Source organism: Rhea pennata, chromosome 5, assembly GCF_028389875.1.
Source record: "Rhea pennata isolate bPtePen1 chromosome 5, bPtePen1.pri, whole genome shotgun sequence".
Classification (NCBI taxonomy): domain Eukaryota; kingdom Metazoa; phylum Chordata; class Aves; order Rheiformes; family Rheidae; genus Rhea; species Rhea pennata.
This window is the reverse complement of record NC_084667.1, coordinates 34,167,692-34,187,549: the sequence shown is the minus strand read 5'-3', so window position 1 is coordinate 34,187,549 and position 19,858 is coordinate 34,167,692. Positions and strand designations below refer to the sequence as shown.

At 43.3% G+C, this 19,858-nt stretch overlaps 1 protein-coding gene across 2 annotated transcripts in view; it reads right to left on the bottom strand.

Annotated features, from left to right (window-relative positions):
• SCUBE2 (signal peptide, CUB domain and EGF like domain containing 2) overlaps window positions 1-18,293 on the bottom strand; it is a 46,202-nt gene extending 27,909 nt beyond the window's left edge. For both annotated transcript variants that reach the window (XM_062576156.1, XM_062576155.1), the window contains exons 1-9: window positions 18,179-18,293; window positions 15,669-15,791; window positions 13,920-14,045; window positions 10,667-10,801; window positions 4,867-4,992; window positions 4,338-4,454; window positions 3,434-3,523; window positions 1,711-1,827; window positions 606-728 (exon numbers count right to left, since the gene is read on the bottom strand). In XM_062576156.1, the coding sequence (XP_062432140.1) occupies window positions 606-728; window positions 1,711-1,827; window positions 3,434-3,523; window positions 4,338-4,454; window positions 4,867-4,992; window positions 10,667-10,801; window positions 13,920-14,045; window positions 15,669-15,791; window positions 18,179-18,281 (1,060 nt within the window). In that variant the 5' untranslated portion in view covers window positions 18,282-18,293. The remainder of the gene's footprint in view (window positions 1-605; window positions 729-1,710; window positions 1,828-3,433; window positions 3,524-4,337; window positions 4,455-4,866; window positions 4,993-10,666; window positions 10,802-13,919; window positions 14,046-15,668; window positions 15,792-18,178) is intronic.
• Window positions 18,294-19,858: the final 1,565 nt, after the last annotated feature.

Here is a 19,858-nt window from a genome sequence, read left to right as displayed (position 1 = left end):
TCAACAGCCTAAACAGGTTTACTCACTCTACATATACAAATCATTATATAGAAAATCAAATATGCTTTGCATGCATATTCATGGGAGAATCCATGTCATCTTAAAAATCAAATGTTTCTATAGTGTTTTAGGGGAATAGTGAATCCAGTCCATATCCACAGGCCTATGATTTAATAGATCGCATGATATTGTTTTCTTTTCCTTTTTTTTTTTTTTAAATAATGAGTCCATGTCATTTAAATGTCCCATTAAGAAAAAAATTAATTGCACTGCAAATTGTGAACTAGTCAGTAAGACAGAGATACTGTTTTTGTTTCTCCGTGTAAATTATTTTAGGATCATTAATTGATGGACAAAAAGGTGTCATCCTTTTAAAGAGCTTTCTAACATGATGCTATCTGTTTGCCTCAGATAATAGTTCACTGTGTCATTAAATAAACTTCATATATAGTATCAAGCCAACCTAATTTATTCAGCAGCTGCTTTAGAAAGAAAAACACTGAAGCATGGAAATTATTCTGGAGTCCATTATCACTTCATCATTATAGTATGCATCCAAGCCAAGCTGATTTGTCCTACTTTAATTGCCTCCCCAATGCACATACCTTGACAAGATTTCTCATCTGTTAATAATTTAAATCCTTTTCTGCAGCTGCAATCAAAACTGCCAACAGTGTTTTTACAGAAATGATCGCAGCCTCCATTATTGGACTGGCATTCATCAATATCTGTAACAAAAGAAGCATTTCAGCAAGTAAACAGAGTACGTTCAAGATAGTTTCATTGCCGGATCCAAAAGACAGTCACGTCCAATTGGTTGGAGAAACCAAACCTAGCAAAACAACTACAAATCTCGAGGAAGTTCAGATCCAGCTCCAAGAATGATTTCACCCATTCAGCCCCATGACAGTGTTATTTGCTTTCATTTAACATATCTCTATCAATTACATTTGGGCACACGTATTCATAGAAGAACATCTCCATAAATTCCATTTGGAAATATGTTGACTTAAATGTTCCCTAAAAGCTTTCAGTTTTTTAAAAATTCTCTTGCAGTCGCCTCTCCTTAAGCTCTGCAGAAATCTCAGAAAGAAGAGACTTTCTGAGACACCCTGTCCTCTCCACATCAACATTGGACTGAATTCTTCATGTAATTTTCATTAAGTCAAGCACGGAATTCCAAAATTTTTGCCTGGCAAAACAGCCTAACATCTAAGTGTAAAAACATTCTAACATACCACCTAAATGTCCCTTTGCTCATTTCCAGTACCTTTATGATCCTTAGAGCTGCTTGATCAGCATAAGTAATTCCACTCATACTTCCATGTTTACAGTCTCATGTGCACTTACAAACTTTTGTAATAGCCATCTGACTGTGGGTAATATACAGACTATTGGACTGCATGCCTATAAAACCATATAGGCCTACATCTCCAAATACTCACCTCTGCCATACCACACCTTCCCAAAATGAGGCCATCGGGGTGGGGGAAATGGGAGAGGGCAGAACAGCAGAGACGCTCTGCATGTGATGCATTTGATACAGTGGAGGTCCTTACGAGGACACCGTGCAGTTTCACCTAGCTGCAGTGCTCTCCCATATCTAATTAGGCACCCCAGCTTTTCTCAGGGCACTGGATTACTTCCACTTGGAGATAAATACACTTACAGCAAGATGTTGGTATGCACATGTCCAAGGACAAAACTCACCTTTACATGTCTTCCCATCAAACTGGAGTGTGAATCCAACAGGACAGCTGCAATGAACTCCGGTTGATGTATCTTTACAAGTACGATCACAGCCACCATTATTTACTGCACATGTTTCTAGCAAACAAAATAAAGCTAAAGTTTGCTCAGGGATATTTTAAGTGAAACAAGAAGTATCATGTGATACAAGGCATGGTTCCAGGCATACTGTTATTTGACCACACTTAGCTTAGTACATATGAGCAACTACTAAATACATGTCCATTGGCAAAATCCCTCCCTCAACTATTCCCATTTTTTGTGGAGACTCTACAGCCTTGCACATTCTCTCTGGGTACTCTTGCCCTTAAACGCAAATCAAACTCCCACCTTCCTGACGACAAATCTATTCTTGTCAGTCTGTCCCAAATCCTGGCCTATTCTTCTGATACTTCCTACCAATACTTGGACAGCTGGTTACACTCAGGATTACTAAACCAGATATCCTAAATTCCTCCCTACCCATCATTGCATGCTACCTCAGTCACTGTGGATCACACCCACTCTGGGTCAGTCTTTCAAGGTTGTAGCCCAGGTGCCATCTTAAATACAAACATTCTTCTAACTTCTCGTATGCAAACTATATCTAAATCCTGCCAAACCTCTCCAGGAAACACCCCTAAAATTCAGCCCTTCCTATCCAACTAAGCAGAACTCACTCACACTTTGGCATTCATCCTCTTGTGCTTCAGTCAGTCTAACAACTTTCTTTCTGTCTGGACAAACGCAACTTTATCCAGTGCATATTAATTTTGAAGGATGCTATAAAGATCATTTGCTTTGTTTTTTTATCCTCTCTTTGCATCTCTCCTTTGTCCTCTTGTTCTCTGCTGTATGAAGTATACGCTACTTATTTCAAGTTCTGAGACTTTTATTCCATCTTATCTCTATCATCTATCATATTCAATATTGGGGGACTGTATCTAACCTCCACTTGAAGACAGAGTGCCTCAACTTTCTTCTTTTTACCATAGAAATTTAATGCCCTTGAAAATGAGGCTATTGATTTAAGTATCAAAATACAGATTTAGCAGCACAGTGCTAGACCTATACCTCTGTCATTCTCTTCCTCAGCCTTCAAGATCTTTGCGCCTTCTGCAGCAGTTACCAACAAGTGCAGTAAGTCACCCTGACTACTCAGAATAAGGGCTTTTGATAGAAAGACATCCACTGATTCAGCTGCCCTGAGACCACAGAGATCTGTTTCTCATGCCAGTGCTTTCCCAGTAGTACAAGACCCTTGAAGGCTGGCATTCCGGGCCAGATGTGAATATAGTGAAGAATGAAATGGCCATGCCTTTCCAGATACAGCCAGTCACAGGGCCCAGTTCTGCTCTTCCATACAGAAGTATCTTTCAAATGAAGAGAAACAGCTAAAACACTACATCTCTCACCATCACTTGGCTGAAGCAGTAGTTCAAAAGGAGTGTTATTGCTCTCCTCAGATAAAGCAGAAACATGGAAACACACGCTACTTTGAAAGTAATTTCCCAACACTTCGTACTAACAATCAGAATTGATATGGCTTCTGAAACATCACAGAATAACATTTCTTCCTTAAGAGGAAGCGGAGCATCTCCCAGGCAGAATTCAGCCTGGAGTCACAATGGTTACATTAAAAAGCAGTTCTTCAATATAAAAGGTTTTAGCAAACAGCAAAATTATTTCAGATAGGCACTTTTACCCATGAGCAATCGTCGCTTTACCCTCTTGTCTACATCAACTCCTCCTGTAGTGTTACCCTCAGAAATTTCAAGAGTAGCCTCCTCCCTCTCTGTAAGACAAAGAGCAAGTGAGTAAAGGTGCCCTGACCAGAAACCTCATCGGATATCCAGGGAAGAGAAAGGAGGACATGGGAGAAAAAGGAGCACAAAAACCCTTCAGTCAAACCCATGAGAATATTTTACTTTCGTTTGCTTCTTAACAACTCATGTTTGCTCTAGTATTCTTAAGCTTGACAAAATAGAAAATGTACTACAGATGTGATGAACAGTAGCAAGACGAAAAAAGCTCATTGAACTGTCATGAATTGCTACGAAATAACACACTGTCATCATCTATCACAGATAATGCAAGGACTGGCCAATTATGCCTGACCATTGATTTCCATCAGCAGGAAGCAAACCCTTTCAGAGTCTGGAAGAGTTATAGGTCTTAAGTTTTTTCTTCACTAGATAACTGCCTTGCAAAAATTAACTGAATTCAGAGTCCTGAGTTTAACACAAGCACTGCTTGGTTACACTCTCTGGTCTGTGTTATACAAGAAACTCATTCTAAAATATCCTAGAGGAGAAGTGGCTTCAGAGACATTAACACTAGTTACAGGCAACAGCAGCACTAGGTAGCTACTTATTCAAGCAAGTATTTTTCCTTTGGGGCCAGAGCCTTAGCCCAGCTCAAACAGATAGACAGCAGCCTCTAAGGGCAGCTTGGGATTCCCCTGCTGTAAAAATATTCCAAATTAACACAACTAGTTGTCCCTCTGCTGGAAGCCTTTTTAATTCCTAGTCATGCATACACAGCAATATCACAACACTCCAGTCATGTAGTCATCAACAGAAAAGTACTTCTCTTCACTGTATACTGACCCAGGCAGGTTTTCCCATCTACATGCATGATGTACTTGGGATGACATCCACAAATAGGTCCATTATCCGCATCATCACATGTATGTTGACAGCCACCATTTCCATGATTACATGTTACTAGAAAGAAGATACATGTTACATCTCAAAAGTACTTCCAGCATCTGTGAAAGACCATGTTCAACTTTGTCCCTGGCCATCCAACACACCTTCCTAACATGCCTCTTTTCCTCAAGGACTCTACGGGACTGAATCAGCGCAGAGCTCTCTTGTGGAGCTCTGCTTCCTATAATCATGAATCATGGTGCAACTCCCAAATTACAGATATTTTTGCAACCAATAGATTGGTGCATTAGTGTCCTACAAAGCCACTGATTCTGGTTTAATTCAAATGTACACAATTTAGGTATGTCATCTCAGTTTAACTATAGCATAGTTAAACTATAGCATTATACCAAATCCCACACCACTGCAAACAGAACACTATTTATTCAGTTTGGGAAACCATAAGAATATGCAGAATGTTGCATACAAATGCAGCTCCTCTGGTTCTTGGACAGCTCAAATCCCGGTCGGCATTCACAGGCAACCCCTCCTTTGGGCGCTTCTCTGCAGATGTGGGCACAGCCATGATCTTTATTCATGCAGCTCATACCTTCTGCAAAACAGGACAAGTGCAAGAGCATCAGCTTCCTCAGCATCTCTGTGTGCAGGCAGTGGCTAGATAAAAACATCAGCCCGATACACACAGCGAATCACCTGTTTCTTCCAGGAAGGCTCTACAGCATTAGGACAAAAAGCATCAGCTGACAGGAAACGCAGACAGTCCAATCCTGCAAAGCCAGCACCCCTCCCCGCCCCCGGCCTCGTCAGCTGTGGTCTTTTATGTTCCCATGTCCTTTGATTGCAAGGTCCAAATGTAACATCCCTAGATTTGTACACGATGTGCATTCTCATCTGGTCTTCTCAGTCAACAATATCACTATTTATAAAACCTCCCAATTCCTTTTCCAGTAATTGCAAGGTGGATGACAGCTGGCAAGATCAAAGCCTAAAGTGAAGTTCTTAACTTGCTGCTTAAAAGAGCTGCCACCAGGCACAGGAATGCCTAGGTCAGAGACACAAAAATCACCCCCATTTCAATTACTGGCCTACAGAGCAGATGCCCCAGCAGTGACCAAGTGGCCACACTGATATGCAGGTTGTACCTATGCTGCAACTCAACTTTTTGTTTGTACCATTTCATTTTCATTTTTTCCAGTTTCAACAAATATCTCACAAAATAACTCCACACGGGATTATCACACATTTTTATGTATCTGTATGTTTCTCTAGCTGGATAGAATGCAGTGCAAGCCAGTGCCTACTGAAACCAAACAGAAAAGCAGTACTAGCAACTTTCATCCTTTTGGTTCACCTCATAAAAGCATCTTGTCATTTTTGCCTCAGAGTTACAAGTCCCTCACATACCAACACTCAGTCACTTCCTACAGCATCTTGCCTGGCCCTTGCAAAAATTTAGAGGCAATTAAACAGGGAGAAAATGTTCCTAGAATTATCGTAAAAATTATTTTCACTTTACCCAGTGGTTCAGCAAAATCAATGCCTTGGCCATTGGCAAGATCATAACACAATTTGCACACACACAACTTAAAACTACACAGCAGCTGGCTAAGTTATCAAACTGGATCATTAGGCCAAATGAAACAATAGTTTCCTTCTAATAGTAGACCATGGTACACCTCAACTCCTTGCTGAAACTTCCTATATTGCTACAAAATTGGAAAAGGAGGAGACTTTAATGTTCCCCTCAGGTATATTGAGGGTACACTTTCACCATCAAATGCACCAAGGCTGAGCATTTGGCTTTTACAAGACATGTTACACAGAACACTTTCTTCTTGGCAAGAACTCTTAATGTGAGTAGACTCAGATTCAGTATACTTAGGCTACAAGAGTTTAACCCACTGAAGGCCTAATCCTCCATCAGCTGAATTAATTTCCACTGAGTTGAGTAAAAGCAGGGTAGCCTTGCTGCTAAAAAAGGGGCCATGTGAACAGTTCTACATCCTACATGTTTTTAAAATACAGACAGCCCCTTTTGCAGCCCTATTACTAATTGAAACAAAATACTCTATTGGCAAGTAGAGGTCACCTCTTCACCATTATTCTATTACACTTCATTTAGGTCCTTGTTCTATGCATAGCCATCCCAGGCAAAGGCTACAGTACTCCTCCTATATTAAGGAAGCTTTAAACAACAAAAGAATGGATGTTGCAGACTCTAGATTATTCTGCTCTATTGGGTTTTTGATTCCTTTCCCACAGTGAAAACTCTGTAGAAGTCTAACGAGACAATGACCCTTGAAATCCTGCAGCGCACAGAAACAGCCCAAAAAGCCCACATGAAAGCTGTCGTCCATTATTGTGCTGTCAGTCAAAGAACAGGGCAATCCGTAAAGATCACAAATTAGCCTCATTAATGTCTGTGTTTTTGTGACATTTCTGTCCTTAAACATGCAATATGATCTGGTCTGCTAACTCAGAGGTGTTAGAAAGCAGTAAGAGAATTAGCAGCTTAGTTTCTGTTAACAAAGTTATTTTTTGTCTCTATTGAGCTACCAAAGGAAAAACTGTTGGGTTTTTCCAGCAGGTACCTACCAAAGCAGGTGCTTTGGTAAAGCTCATCGACATCAAACAAATGGTGAAAATGTTGAGTTGCGGATTGTTCAGTTCTGAGTGAGCAGAATTCAATCACTGCTCCACAGAAAACTAAAAATCCACTTTTCAGAACAGGGCATACATACGTTGCATAACAAGATACATGATGGAAACCAAAGTGTAGAGAGTAGACAGAAGAGAGTATTTGACAGAACAGAGACATCCACACGTTCTAATATTTACTATGAAACTATTGCATGTGTCTAAAGGTGAATATGATTATCATCTTCCATTCTGCTCCATTTTATAAGGTGGCTTTACAAAAATGTCAGTGCAACTGTAAATGCTGTGTGATGTAAACACCTTCATGGATGTACTGTCTCCCAGGTCACACTATTCCAATGGCAGATTATGGTCCAGACCCAAACCACAAATAATTTTTTTCACATCCCACCAGGCACTTGCCAGATACACAACACCGCAGGAGATCCTACCCTGCTGACAGACAAGTCCTACAAGCAGGACAAGTCTCTTCATGCAGCACTCCCAGTCAAGAAAGCAGAGTCCAGATGCTGCCTGGCCTAGTAGAGCATGAGCCAGGACACTGCCTTCTGATGTCTGGAGGTTTGTGAAGTTACCTAGATGAGATGAAGAAACCTTGATGAGATCTGAGCACTTCTATTAATGGCAAGACATAGGCAAAGAGCCAGCATGATATTTCCCTATCAGGGCACAGTAAATTCACCATTTATGCATATCATCTCTGTTTACATCTTTGTCGTCTTGACCCAGAAGATGTAGGGACATTGACACCAATCTGCTGAGAATGTTAAGGCTCCAGTTAGGACACTTCCAGACAGGCGGTCAGTAAGACAGAGGAAGAGGAGGCAATTGTACATGAGCTACCAGAGACTCTCAGAGGCAGTCCAAGATCAAGAAACACAGCCAGCAGAGCAGGGCACCTCAGAAATGCTTTAGCCTTTTTGCACACTTTCATGCCTTACATGAAGGTAACATTTTTGCAAAAAGCTTTCTGACTACCACAGTTCTCCACAGACAGATGTAGTGGAAGAGTAACAGCTGAGAGGGTGCCCTGTGCACAGTGATTTCAGACGAGGCCTTCATTTTGCAGGTCCAAATCACTCCTATTTTCTCAGGCCAAAACATAAATAGCTATCGCCCTGTGGCATACCACATGAAAGAGCTGCAAGATTTGTCATGAATAGCAATAGCAGCTGCAAGACATGGTGCATATTTAATAGTGAAAAATCCATATGTTCTTTTAAATTTTCATACTTTCAAACACGCAATAAGTTAAACAAACATGGAAACAAGCTGCATGTGCTTGGCTGACCTGCTGGCCAGAGCAGCAGCCTCCCAGAATAAATCCTCCCAGGTATAGATGAAGAAAAGCTAACTGAGACCAGAAGGAAAGGAAAAATTATGATTGTGCACAACTCATCAAGACACCCTGAGTTCATGTGCTTTAAGCAGGGGCTAGGCAGAAGCATCAAACTTCCTCCAAACATCTCTGTGTTTTGGACCAACATAATCAGATGAAGATCAGCTTTAATTATTAAATTCTCCTCTAATTCTCCTCTCCTGACCTTGAGTCCCATGTCAGGGTCCTGAGATAGGTGATCAGGAACACAGATGATAAGAGCAGATTGACTTGGAAAGGTGAGTGAGTTTGAGGCATCCCCATTACACTGGTCACCAGGAGGAATACAATAGCCTCAAGCCTCCACAGTTCTCCTGTATCAACTCCAGTTCACTCTTTGGCTCTGTATGTAAAGGCCAATATTTCAGATCATTAGGAAGTACCTCTCAAGCATTAGTGTGTGCACTCGCTTAACACCGTTGGGAGAAAGGGAAGGAGATATTTCTTTATATTACAGATACAAAGAGAAACTGAATAGATAGGTTAGGATGTAGGTGCCAAACGCTGTTTAGATCATTGCTGAGAGCTCATCGAAAGATGACTAATAAAGAGTGTACTCTTGGGAGGGGCATATATGTGGCAGAGGGAAAGAGAATATCTAGAGATGAGCAGAAAAGGAGAGGAGACCAAAATGATCTGGCATACAACAGACCTGCCCACTCAAGGGAAGAAAAGATGGGGACTAGTGTGAAGTGTAAAAAGAATCATGAAAAAACAGGAACAGTGTAATGACCTGAAAAATAGTCTCAAAAATAAAAACAACACTTCTGTGTTTCAGTATCAAGACAGACGAATTTCAGGGAAAAAAAGTACTTTTTTTTTCTTAAAATTAATTTCCATAAAAATACATTTTATTAAATATTTCTTAAAAAAACATGTATTTTATTTCCCTCTTGCTTTTATTTTTCAAATAAAAAATGGTTAAATTAAGTGCACAAAACTTTTTTGCCCAAAAGCAGAACAGAGGTAGAAGTCCAAAGGGACAATTTGGGAAACAAAATGTAAAGCAAGGAAATATTTCTGCTGTTAGGAGAAGTGAGAAGAGAGAGTAGAGTGTATCCAAGAAGAGGCAAAGAAGAAGAAAGTGTTGGAAGCTTTTCTTCTCATGACATCAGACAAGACAAGGTGTTCAAGCAACTGATTTTCCCCCTTAGATTCGTCATCCACATATGCACATAAACATTACTGCTAGTAAGGAAACATGAAGGGAAAAGCATTGCCCCACCATTTCAGCCTTCTCACTTATCACCACTATTAGTTCAGGTCCTGCAGTAACAAGCTGGGCAATGGCCTGAGAGATCATGATGAATCAGAGCAAGTCCCTAGGCGACCAAGCCCAGTATCAGAGAGGCCAAGAATACAAATTCTTAATTCAAACAGATCAATTCAGCTATGTCAGATGACAGCCACCTCAGCACAGTCATCTCTGGATGGCCGTATATGTCTATAAATGCTGATCTCCCTACCATGGGGATTTTTAAAGCGAGATTTGTTTATTCATGCTTAGATTCCCCCTACAGTCATGCCAATGATAAGCCTTAGATTAAAGAAAATTTTGCAGCTTTAAATACTTCTTAGTATGATATTCACTGTACAGCTGAATGGACAACTCCCTGATCTGAGCAACCACTTTAAAGCACTCCCTAAGGGCCTCCAAAATAATTTTCTTCAACCCAATATCTAATTAGGCATCCAAGGCTCTCTGATCTCTCAAAGGTTGCTTCATACAGGCTTCACTCAAAACAAAGAACAAGATTTGAATACCCTTGGGGCTCACAAACAATAAATCTCCTTACTGAAACCTAAATGGTGTGCAGAGAATCTAAAAGACACTTGAAGGTACTAAAGGTTATTTCCCCATCACTGAAGTCAATGGAAACAGTCAGAACTCACTGTTCTGCACTGTGTTGCCATTCCCTGGATCAGAAGTTGGCCCAGCTACACAACAGAGCACAAAGTACGCTGGGACTACAACAGTGCAGCTGTTAACAAAAGCACAACACTACAGACATTAGGGTGGGATCAAAGCAGCAGGAGGGATGTGAAGAGTTTTCTAAGTCACTTAGAAGATCCAGACACACAGTTCCTTTTAAAATGAGTGAGAACTTCAAGATCCCTCTTCATCTTTGAAAAGCTCAAACTAAAAAAACTGTTGAAGTTGCTTTAGAGATTTTGCAGCAAGATTCTGTGAAAAACTCCTATTTTGTGCCTGGAAGAAAGCAGCTCGTACCTTCTGAGCGGTGAATGCAGGTGTGCTGATTGTCGCTTAGGAAGAACCCTTCCTTACAGCGACATTCATAGCTCCCCACAGTGTTGACACAAACATGCTGGCAACCACCGTTGTTGAACATGCATTCATCTGTATCTGAAAGAGAGAGAGAGAGAAAAAGAACAGCTTTGTATCTGCCCCACCACAATGGAAGCCACCGCTACAAATTAACACCAAGACCTCATATTGGCAGAAACCACTCAACATGAGGAGCACCTACTCAGCGTGCAACTATCCAGACAGCTTTGACTCCCTGAGCTAGACTGCTTTTTTACCACCCTTGGAAAAAGTGTATTTTTGTTGCTTCTCCTCCCTTCTTCGCACAGTTTGTCAGATCAGTCACAGGGCTCCAAGTAAACTCTGGAGAACTAACCAGGAAGGTGGAGTAGCCTGGGGGGAGCCAGAAGCAGCTGCCCTAGCTGCACTCTCCATCTAGGAGAAGGCACCCTGCCTTGTAGAGTGGCTAGAGACTGTTGCCACTAAGCTAGCTAGCATGTTTACAGATGTAACAGAGCATTCATACATGGCTCTGCCTTGCTCAGGCAACAAAAGGTGTTTTGAAGCTCCGCATTCTGAGGTAAAAATAGAACAAGAAAAATACCAACCTCAGCATCAGTTTGGATTAAATATAAAACTCTTTTTCTTCCGACTTTCATTCTAGCTACAAATCACATACCACATCTATTCTGATGCTTGGGATGATTTATTATCCTTCTCCCTCATCTCTAGCTCATCATCACTTATATTAAGGCTTCTGCTGTGGTGCCTAACTGTAGTCAAGGACAAAAGCAGAAATTCTTGAAATAGTTTAAGTAGTGCTGATTTTGCAATATTCAGAGCTTCACCAAAATCAGAGAATATATGAAGTCTCTGCTTGCAATAAAACTGAGGAAAAAGAGTAGAAAAATTTCAGCTAAATCTCTGAATAACAGATAGTCATTTCAGCCTCCAGTTCTTCTAAGTTTTATCTCCTAGTAATGGCAGATTTTTGTAACCTCTACCAGCAAAGAATTTTCCTACCCCAATTTTATGAGATGACAGTCTGAAAAGGAAGCAAGAATGTTTAGTACCTTAAAAACATGATAAAAAAAATGCTGAGACAAAGCACTGGTCTCATTTGCAAGTTCAGATGGAATGCCACATTTGCTCACTGTTCTGTTCATTGTTCCTGTGCTAATAGCACAATGTTTTAAAACTAACACTTAAGCATTTCTGGCATAAAACAGCTGTCTCCCTCCCCCCCCCCCCAAAAAAAAAGGGGGGGTGGCGAGTGGGAGAAATCCTTTAGAGAAGCATAATGTAGCATTACAACAGAGTTAATTTCTACTGAAGGCAATGAGTAAGCCAATTGGACGCAAAACAATGTGACCTGCCATAGCAACAAAAGCGGCTGACATATCTCCATCACAGTGAAGCAGAGTATTTCAGAGCTCTACAGTGATGTGAATGTGCAAACAATCATGAATAAACAGCCACCGCGAGTCTTCAGTCCTAAAGATTTGAACTCCAGCAGATGTTTCTGTCTTACAAACCTTGGAAAGCTTACAGAATACCATCTCTTTCCAACAAGTAATTGTCTATTTGGCTAAAATCCAGGCCCACAGCTGAGATCTTCAAAAATCAGGGTTAGAGGGGGGCAACCATGGTGTGAACAAAGTAAATAAACAGATTAAGAGAGGATGTGATCCAATTTGTTGTATGTCAAAATATTTATTTAAAGTTTACATCACATCTCAAAATTAGCTGGTCAATGATAAAAGCTTCATTTTATGTCAGTGATATTTTTATTTTAAAAAGCTTGCCATGCAATATTGAGCATCTTCACAGCAACATAACAGAGGGTAGATTTTGGTCTAAGTTATGTCTACACCTAACTGACTGCAAACCAGTCAGTAGAAGTATGCTCTAGAGGGGCTATTGGATGGATTGAGAATACATCCTCTGGTGGCATTATAAGAGGCTTGCATTTAGCCCTTCACGCTAACCTCAGCTGAACTCCACTGTATGTTTACACAAAGAGAAAAATAAAATCTCTTTTCTAATATTTTGAAACATCAGCAGGTATTTTGCTTATCTCTCTGTGTACCTTCTCTAGCGAAGTACTTGGTGACTTCACCCACTCCTCCACTTACGCTGTAACAAAGTTAGTCTGTGAAACTCAACCGGATGAAACTCAATCCAGTCTCACAGCAAAGCTTTTCTGATTTGTCCCACTGCAAGACACAGCCCTGAGTTTGATCCCCCACCTGATCTGCCATATGCTAGTGTGAAATATCCCAGCCAAGCTAAATGCAGTCTTGAAAGTATGTCATGCGAGCAAGTTCCCTCTGACATGGGCATGGAAGTCTGCCAGGGCAATCCACAGAGTGCAGTTGAAGAAAGAAACTGAGCTATTTCTGAAGTCGTAAGTGGGACAGGTACCAAAGTGCAGGGTTGGACACTCAGTTTGGGTCCTGCGAGTAGGACAGCTTCATTTCCATGAGGCCCTGTCCCAGCCCTGAGCCAGCAGGCTGGCAGCTCATGCATTCCTGCACGTTGCTGCACTGTGTGCTGATGAATACCAACACAGTAAAGCCAAGACGCCTTGCTACCTGTTTCTAAAGATTTTCACCTGCTGGTCCACAAAATGAAGGAAACTATCAATGCCTCAAAAACAAAACAAAACAAAAACAAGCAAACAAAAATAGCGTCCTTGTCTTAGTCCCTTTGTACTTCCATGACCTTCTATCACATACAGCTATTATACACAACAAATGTTGTGTCCCTTCCTTACGGCTTACAACTCACAAAAAGCTCTGACACAATAAAAGCGAAAAGTCCATATGTTATAGATCTAGATCTACATCTGAGAGAAAAGATTTCTAAGCCCATAAACAAAGCTGAGAACTGACCATAAACTAACTTTAGAATGGAAAAGGCAATACCACATGTTCCTCTCTAGAAACATGTTTTGCATAATAATAGGTGACACTTCATACACTTTAATCTGAAGCATTTAGTAGAAACATAGCATAATCATCCTCTCATTTTACAAATGGGGAAAGAGATTCTCTGAACAGTCACCCTGGGATGGCACATCAATACCTGAAATTCCTTAATTCCAGGTGTAACACTCTTCTCGAGCTAAGCTGATTCAGCACAGTGTTCTCCATGGATACAGTCAAAGAGTTAAGTTAGCATCCCCACTTGCAATGTTCGTGAATGCACTTCTTACCCATGCAGTTGTGGCCATCGTGAGCCAACATGAAGCCATCATAGCAAGTGCAGCGATAATTTCCTGGAATGTTGAAACACTCGTGCACACAGCCGCCGTTGAAGTCGTTATCACATTCATCAATGTCTACACAATAAAGCAAAAGTCAATATGATGGATGCTTACTTGAGTATCATAGACAGGTTGTGATGCAAACACGCAAATGTTAAGAGTAACTGCTGTCTTAAATCATCATTGTCTTGCAAATAGACTATATTTGACATAGTACTTGTTGAACGTTTCTAAAAAATAACAAAAATTCCTTGAGATTCCCACGTAGTTTTATGTTATAGTGTAAGCTTTCTAAGGCTGTCGATTAAACAACAATCTAATTATTATATCAAGTATTACTACCAGATAAAAGCAATGCAATCAGCTCTCCTTTGCTTTTGTAAGCCAGAAGTAAATCAGGTGGTGAGACAAAGAGCATCTTGTTTAAAATCAGCCTGAGGAATAAATCATCTTCCATATTTTAAACCTTTACTTTTAAGTTTCCTTCTTGGCCTAAGCAGAAATACTTAATGCTTTCACATATAATATCATGTACAGTTTTAGCAATCCTGTTTTGAAAATTCAACCAGATGATTAAGAAGATTCAGTCACACAAGCAGACAAGGAGGGTGTAGGTTAATGAAAAAGCTCCTGTACAAAGGCACTCTCAAAAGTCAGGTTTTCTCCTGCTTTCTCTGTAAGGACTCAATAGACAAATGTAAAATTACATAATAAAGGGGTGATGTGATAAAAGTATCCAAAATAACAAATGGAAAAGTTAACACCAAGTCATCATCATGCCTTATCACAGCAGAATTCAATTTAATTGAAAGCTCGTACAAACGTGTGTCACACAAGCAATTGTTCTGTGGAATTCACTGCTGCATGATATCACTCTCACCAAAAGCCTTCACAGTATTCAAAATCAGCATGTGCTAATTCACTTGTAGCATGGATAATCCACTCCTGAACAGCAAAAGTTAAAGAAGATAAATCATAGACTAGGAAATCATAGGGAACTGTTTATAAAAAACGAAGTTCTACCTCTAACGCTGGCAGGAAACTTCTGCGGTTACAGCATCACATACATTCGCATACTGCAATGTTTCTTTGCCCCTCCACAGGCTACTAGTCAGATTTTGGAAAAAAAAAAAAAAAAAAAAAAAAAGGAAAAAAAACCACCCCACACTATTGCTGCTTTGGTCTTGTAAACTATCCTGTGTTCCTCCAGCAAACAGTTACATTTTGAGCAGCTACCAGCCCTGAAGCTCAATACCTTCACTTTTATCTATTATTATATTTATGAAAAGGGAAATGATAAGAAGTAACTAAGGACTATCATAAAGCATCAAGTCTCCTATTTCTGGGTACCAGTCCAATTGCAATTAAAAGTGGATGGACATCACCTATTTTAATACAGCTGGCCAAGGCAAGGGATCTTTGGTGCTGACTAAAATTTTTCAAGCACAGGAGTATACAGGATTTCTAAGACCTCTTTTATGAAAATGAGATTTTTGTCCCAGTATCCCTGGCTGACATCTGCCTTCATCTCACAGAGAGCAGACACTGTGCTTCTGCAAGGCAGCTGCCCTCCACTCGCACAAGAAACTTTGGTTTGTTGATTGTACTAGTTTTGTAAAGCACTTCAGGACCTTTCAGGAAGCGAAGGGGAGAGACAATTATTGGCACAGGGAGAGCGTCATATTTCCATCACTTTACCTTCACATTTCTTCCCTTCGCCAGTGTAACCCACTTTGCACATGCACTTGTACAGCTTTGGGGTGTTCTGACAAATAGCATCTGGATGACAGTCGTCAAGTCCAAGGGCACACTCATCCACATCTGTGAAAAGACCCAGATTCAGAAAGGACGTCAGCAGGGGCGAACTAGGAATACTTGGGTGCATCACTGATTAGGCGATGTAAGGCTCTGTGTGCGTGCGGTGCACACGTGTGTATGTGCAAGTCAAACAGAAACATGTAGAGACAGTAGCTGAATCTGAACATGTATTATGGCTGTACCCACATATGGGCATATTTATGTGCATGCAACTTTAGACAAGCTTGTATAAAGCCTTTTCTCCCACTTGTAAATACACCTATATCAATCCTTTATGGGCTAGAATCTCCATGCGATTTAGCTGAAAAGCTTTACAGAGATGCATCAATCTACAGCAGCAGCAGATATGACTTTCTCCACAGAAGCATGATGGAGAAGAGAAAGTCTGTTAATCTTTTCTACAAAAAGTAGTCATTGAAAAAGTTCTTGGTTGCAGCCATGATGTAACTATAAAGCAGCATGGTGACTTTTAAACTAGCAAGGGGAGTTTAGAGAAATGTACTTGCAAAATCACTTCCAATCCCAACACATTAAAAGACTGACTTACCCTTAGACAGATAGTTTATTAATAATTCCATTTTTTTAATATTAAAATAGTATCTGATGAGCAACATTGCCAATCACCTGGTCAGCCATCACAGCACACAGCATACTGAAGTAAAATATCCAGGTGGAAATGCCAGATTAGAGGAAATGGGGAGAAAGAGAAACACCAACAGTAGAAAGTCCTAGAGACAAAGAAGCACAGACAGAAAAAGAGGAAGAGTTATAGGCAGCAGAAGACACCAGTGTAAGTTTTTTGTGCTGCAGAGGAGGATTCAAACACAAAGAGGAAGACTTCCAGTGACTGTTTAAGAGAAAGAGTTGTAGAATAGCTACCCTATATCAGTACAAAAAAAAAAAAAAAAAGTTAAAATGACAGAATAAACTGAGGAGGTATCAGCAGAAGGTGACTACTGGAGGAGTCAACCTTTTTTTTTTTTTGGTGGGGATTACTTTCTAACTAGGAATTTCAGTCAACATCTTTCCCATTTACAATCACAGCATTCATCTCTCTTTCCATTTGCAATCAAAAATATGCCTGTCGGTACTGCACCAGTTGCCAGCTTCGGAAAGTATTCAGGTAGTTTGAACTCCCAGCGGAGCCTGGCAGCAGGACGCAGGGCAGCGAGCCAGCGTTACATAAGCAGCACCTTCCTGATGCTCAGGTGCCCACAGAAACGATAACGGGCATGGGGGCCTGCAGGCAGAGCCATCAGGAAACAGGGGGAAGGCGAAAAACAGCTGGAGAATTGGCCTCTCCAGCGAGAGGAGACAGGCATTTAGAAAGGGGGGCGAACTGAGAGGGCAGTCACGCAGGGAGGACGCGGGGAACGGCCGAGGGGGCTGCAGCTGGCAGGATTCAGGCGGAGGGGGCAGGAGGAAAGGATGGGTAGGGAAAGGAAGAAATATCAACCTCATCTGTGCAGCCCTCGTAGCCCCACACGGCAAAGCGTCCCCTCCGCAGGCCTGGTGGGGGATGCACCTGCCCACAGCACGGCTGCCCCCAGCCAAGGAGGGCTTCCGTCAAAGCCGCGGCGGCGGCCCTCAGCTGGGCCCGCCACCGCGGCCGTCCTGCACCCCAGTTTTACTTTCTGCACTAAATCCTTGTGATCCACAGCGTGCGGCAAAGAACAGCAGCAAAAAACAGTGTTAACACATACAGAAGCATATATTAACACACACAGAAAAGAGGGCTAGAAAATTCCTGGGCACATGCAGCAAGACATCCCCTGTAGCGACAGTAGCCTAAGCTCAAGAGAAACCCCGGGCAAGGAAGACTACGAGCAAACATTGCAGCCTTAAACTTGGCAGCGCGGTGGATGTGGAGGAGGCTGCAGGAAGAATTACTGGGTTTATTCCTCGGCGACTGAACGCAGATTAAGCTGCGATGCACGCAGAGTTTACATCCCCGCTTTCCCTGCGGAGGTGAGACATTAACCAGCTGCCCTGCCCCTGGGATCGACCCGCTCCCGAGGCGGCCCCGGTTGGAAACCAACATCTAAAAGTCACCGGAGGGGCCCGCAGCCGCCCCGCCAGGCGAGACCCCCCTCCTCCTCCTCCTCCTCCCCCGCCGCCGCTCCCCGAGGTCCAACGGCCGCCGCGCGCCCGCCGCTCCCCGAGGTCCAACGGCCGCCGCGCGCCCGCGCCGGCCCCGCCCCGCCCCGGCCCCGGCCGCCGATGCGCCCTTGAAGCAGCCCGCGGGCAGACGCCCAGCGGGCGCCGGGACCGCTAGGCGCCCGGCGGGCGGGCTGCGTCCCGCCGAGCGCGGCTCCTGGGGCGCGGACGCGGCGCCGCGGGGCGGCCGCTGTCCAGGGCTGAAGGGGCGGCGGCGCCCCGCGGTCACTCACCGGCGAGGCTCGGGGCGGCGGGGGCGGCCGGCGCGGGCAGCAGCAGGAGCAGCAGCGGCAGCGCCCGCGCCCCCGGCGCAGCGCGGCGGCCGCCGGACCCCATGGATGGCGCTGCGGCCGCCGCCGGGCGGGAGGAGGCGGCGGCGGAGGGAGGTGTCTGCGGGCGCCCGGCCCGCCTCGCACTGACACCGGGGCCAGCCCGGGCCGCCGCGCCGCGCCGCGCCGCCTCCCCGGCCCTTCCGTGCGCCCCCCGCGGCAGGGCCGCGCCGCGCCGCGCCCCGCGGGAACCCCCGCCCCGCGGCTCAGCCCCTGCCGACGCGCCCACCCCGCCCGGCCGCGCTAAAACCCGCCGCAGCCCGCAGCGCAACTGCGCCCGCCCCTGCGCAAACGCTCGAGCACCTGCGCGCTCCCGCAGCGCAGCTGTCCTGCGAGCGTTATTTCCAGAAGATACACAAAGACACCTCCGTCCCCGAAACGGCCCGAACGGTCTCCTGCTAGCAGAGGCAAGCCGGTGCAGCGATCCTGCAAGCAGAGCACGCACGTGTCTGCACCCGATCACGGACCGCGGACGAGCCGCTCGAGCCTTGCCTCTTTCTTTAAAAGCACAGCACGGAGCCGCACAGCCCACCGCCGCCCTCGGGCCCCGTCCCGCTGCCTCCCCGCCGGGCGCTGCTCATGGCTGGTTCCTGCGGCCCGCAGAAGTGGCCCAGTCGCTATTTGCTGAAATCAGTTTTCCAAACGCTGCTTAGCCCTTTCGGGGGGCAAACGAAGGCAGGCACTATTCTTTTCCACTCCTCCTTCCCTTTCCTCCCACCCCCATTTTGCTTTCTTTGCGCTTTTGTTTTGTTCCGTGAGAAATGCCAAGGTATTTCTAGTCTTAAGAGTGGTTTATACACATTAGTAAATCTTCAGAGTGAAACTTTCCTCTCAGTCTTTGTCTTCGTTTCCTTAATGGTAGCTATAAATTACCACTTTCCTTTCTCACTGGAGCATCAGGCTTCATTGCTTTTGAAATGATCAAAGTTATTCTCCTTTAAAATCCAATGAGAAACAACCTATTGTATGTCATGCACATTTTCAGCCTGAGTCAAACTCCTCCATAAATGTATAAAGCTCGTTAAACACTCAAAGGATTCTTCAGCACCACACCATATCACCAGCCTCCTCTTAGAAAGAGAAAGTAGTAAGAAATGAATGAAGACTTTGACGGTTTCTATGATTTTGTGACTAAACAACCATATTTATGATGGGAATTCACACATTCACAGCACTTTCCACATAGGGACGTCAAGGTGTCTTTACAAACAATTGTCCTAAATGAACAGAGAAGCAGTTTCCCATCAAAGCACAGGATTATGAACTATCTCCAAAGCTATTAAATGCTTCTGGCACTTTCCACTTGAGATTTCTCTCAAGGAACTTGACCAACACTGATTTGACCAAAGTTCATACCGCTATGGGATATGACGACAGACATAAAATCTGCCTAAAAATAAAAATAATAAAAAAAGCAGGAAATTAGTAAGAAACACTGAACAGAAGAGTCATATACTTCCGTAAACTAACGTATGAAGTGACAAACAGCTCATTTTAAAGCTGGAAGTTGACAGCCTACCACTACCACCAATGCTACCAGCAATAAATATTTAAGAATGCCTGAGCTGGATCAAAAGATCTCAA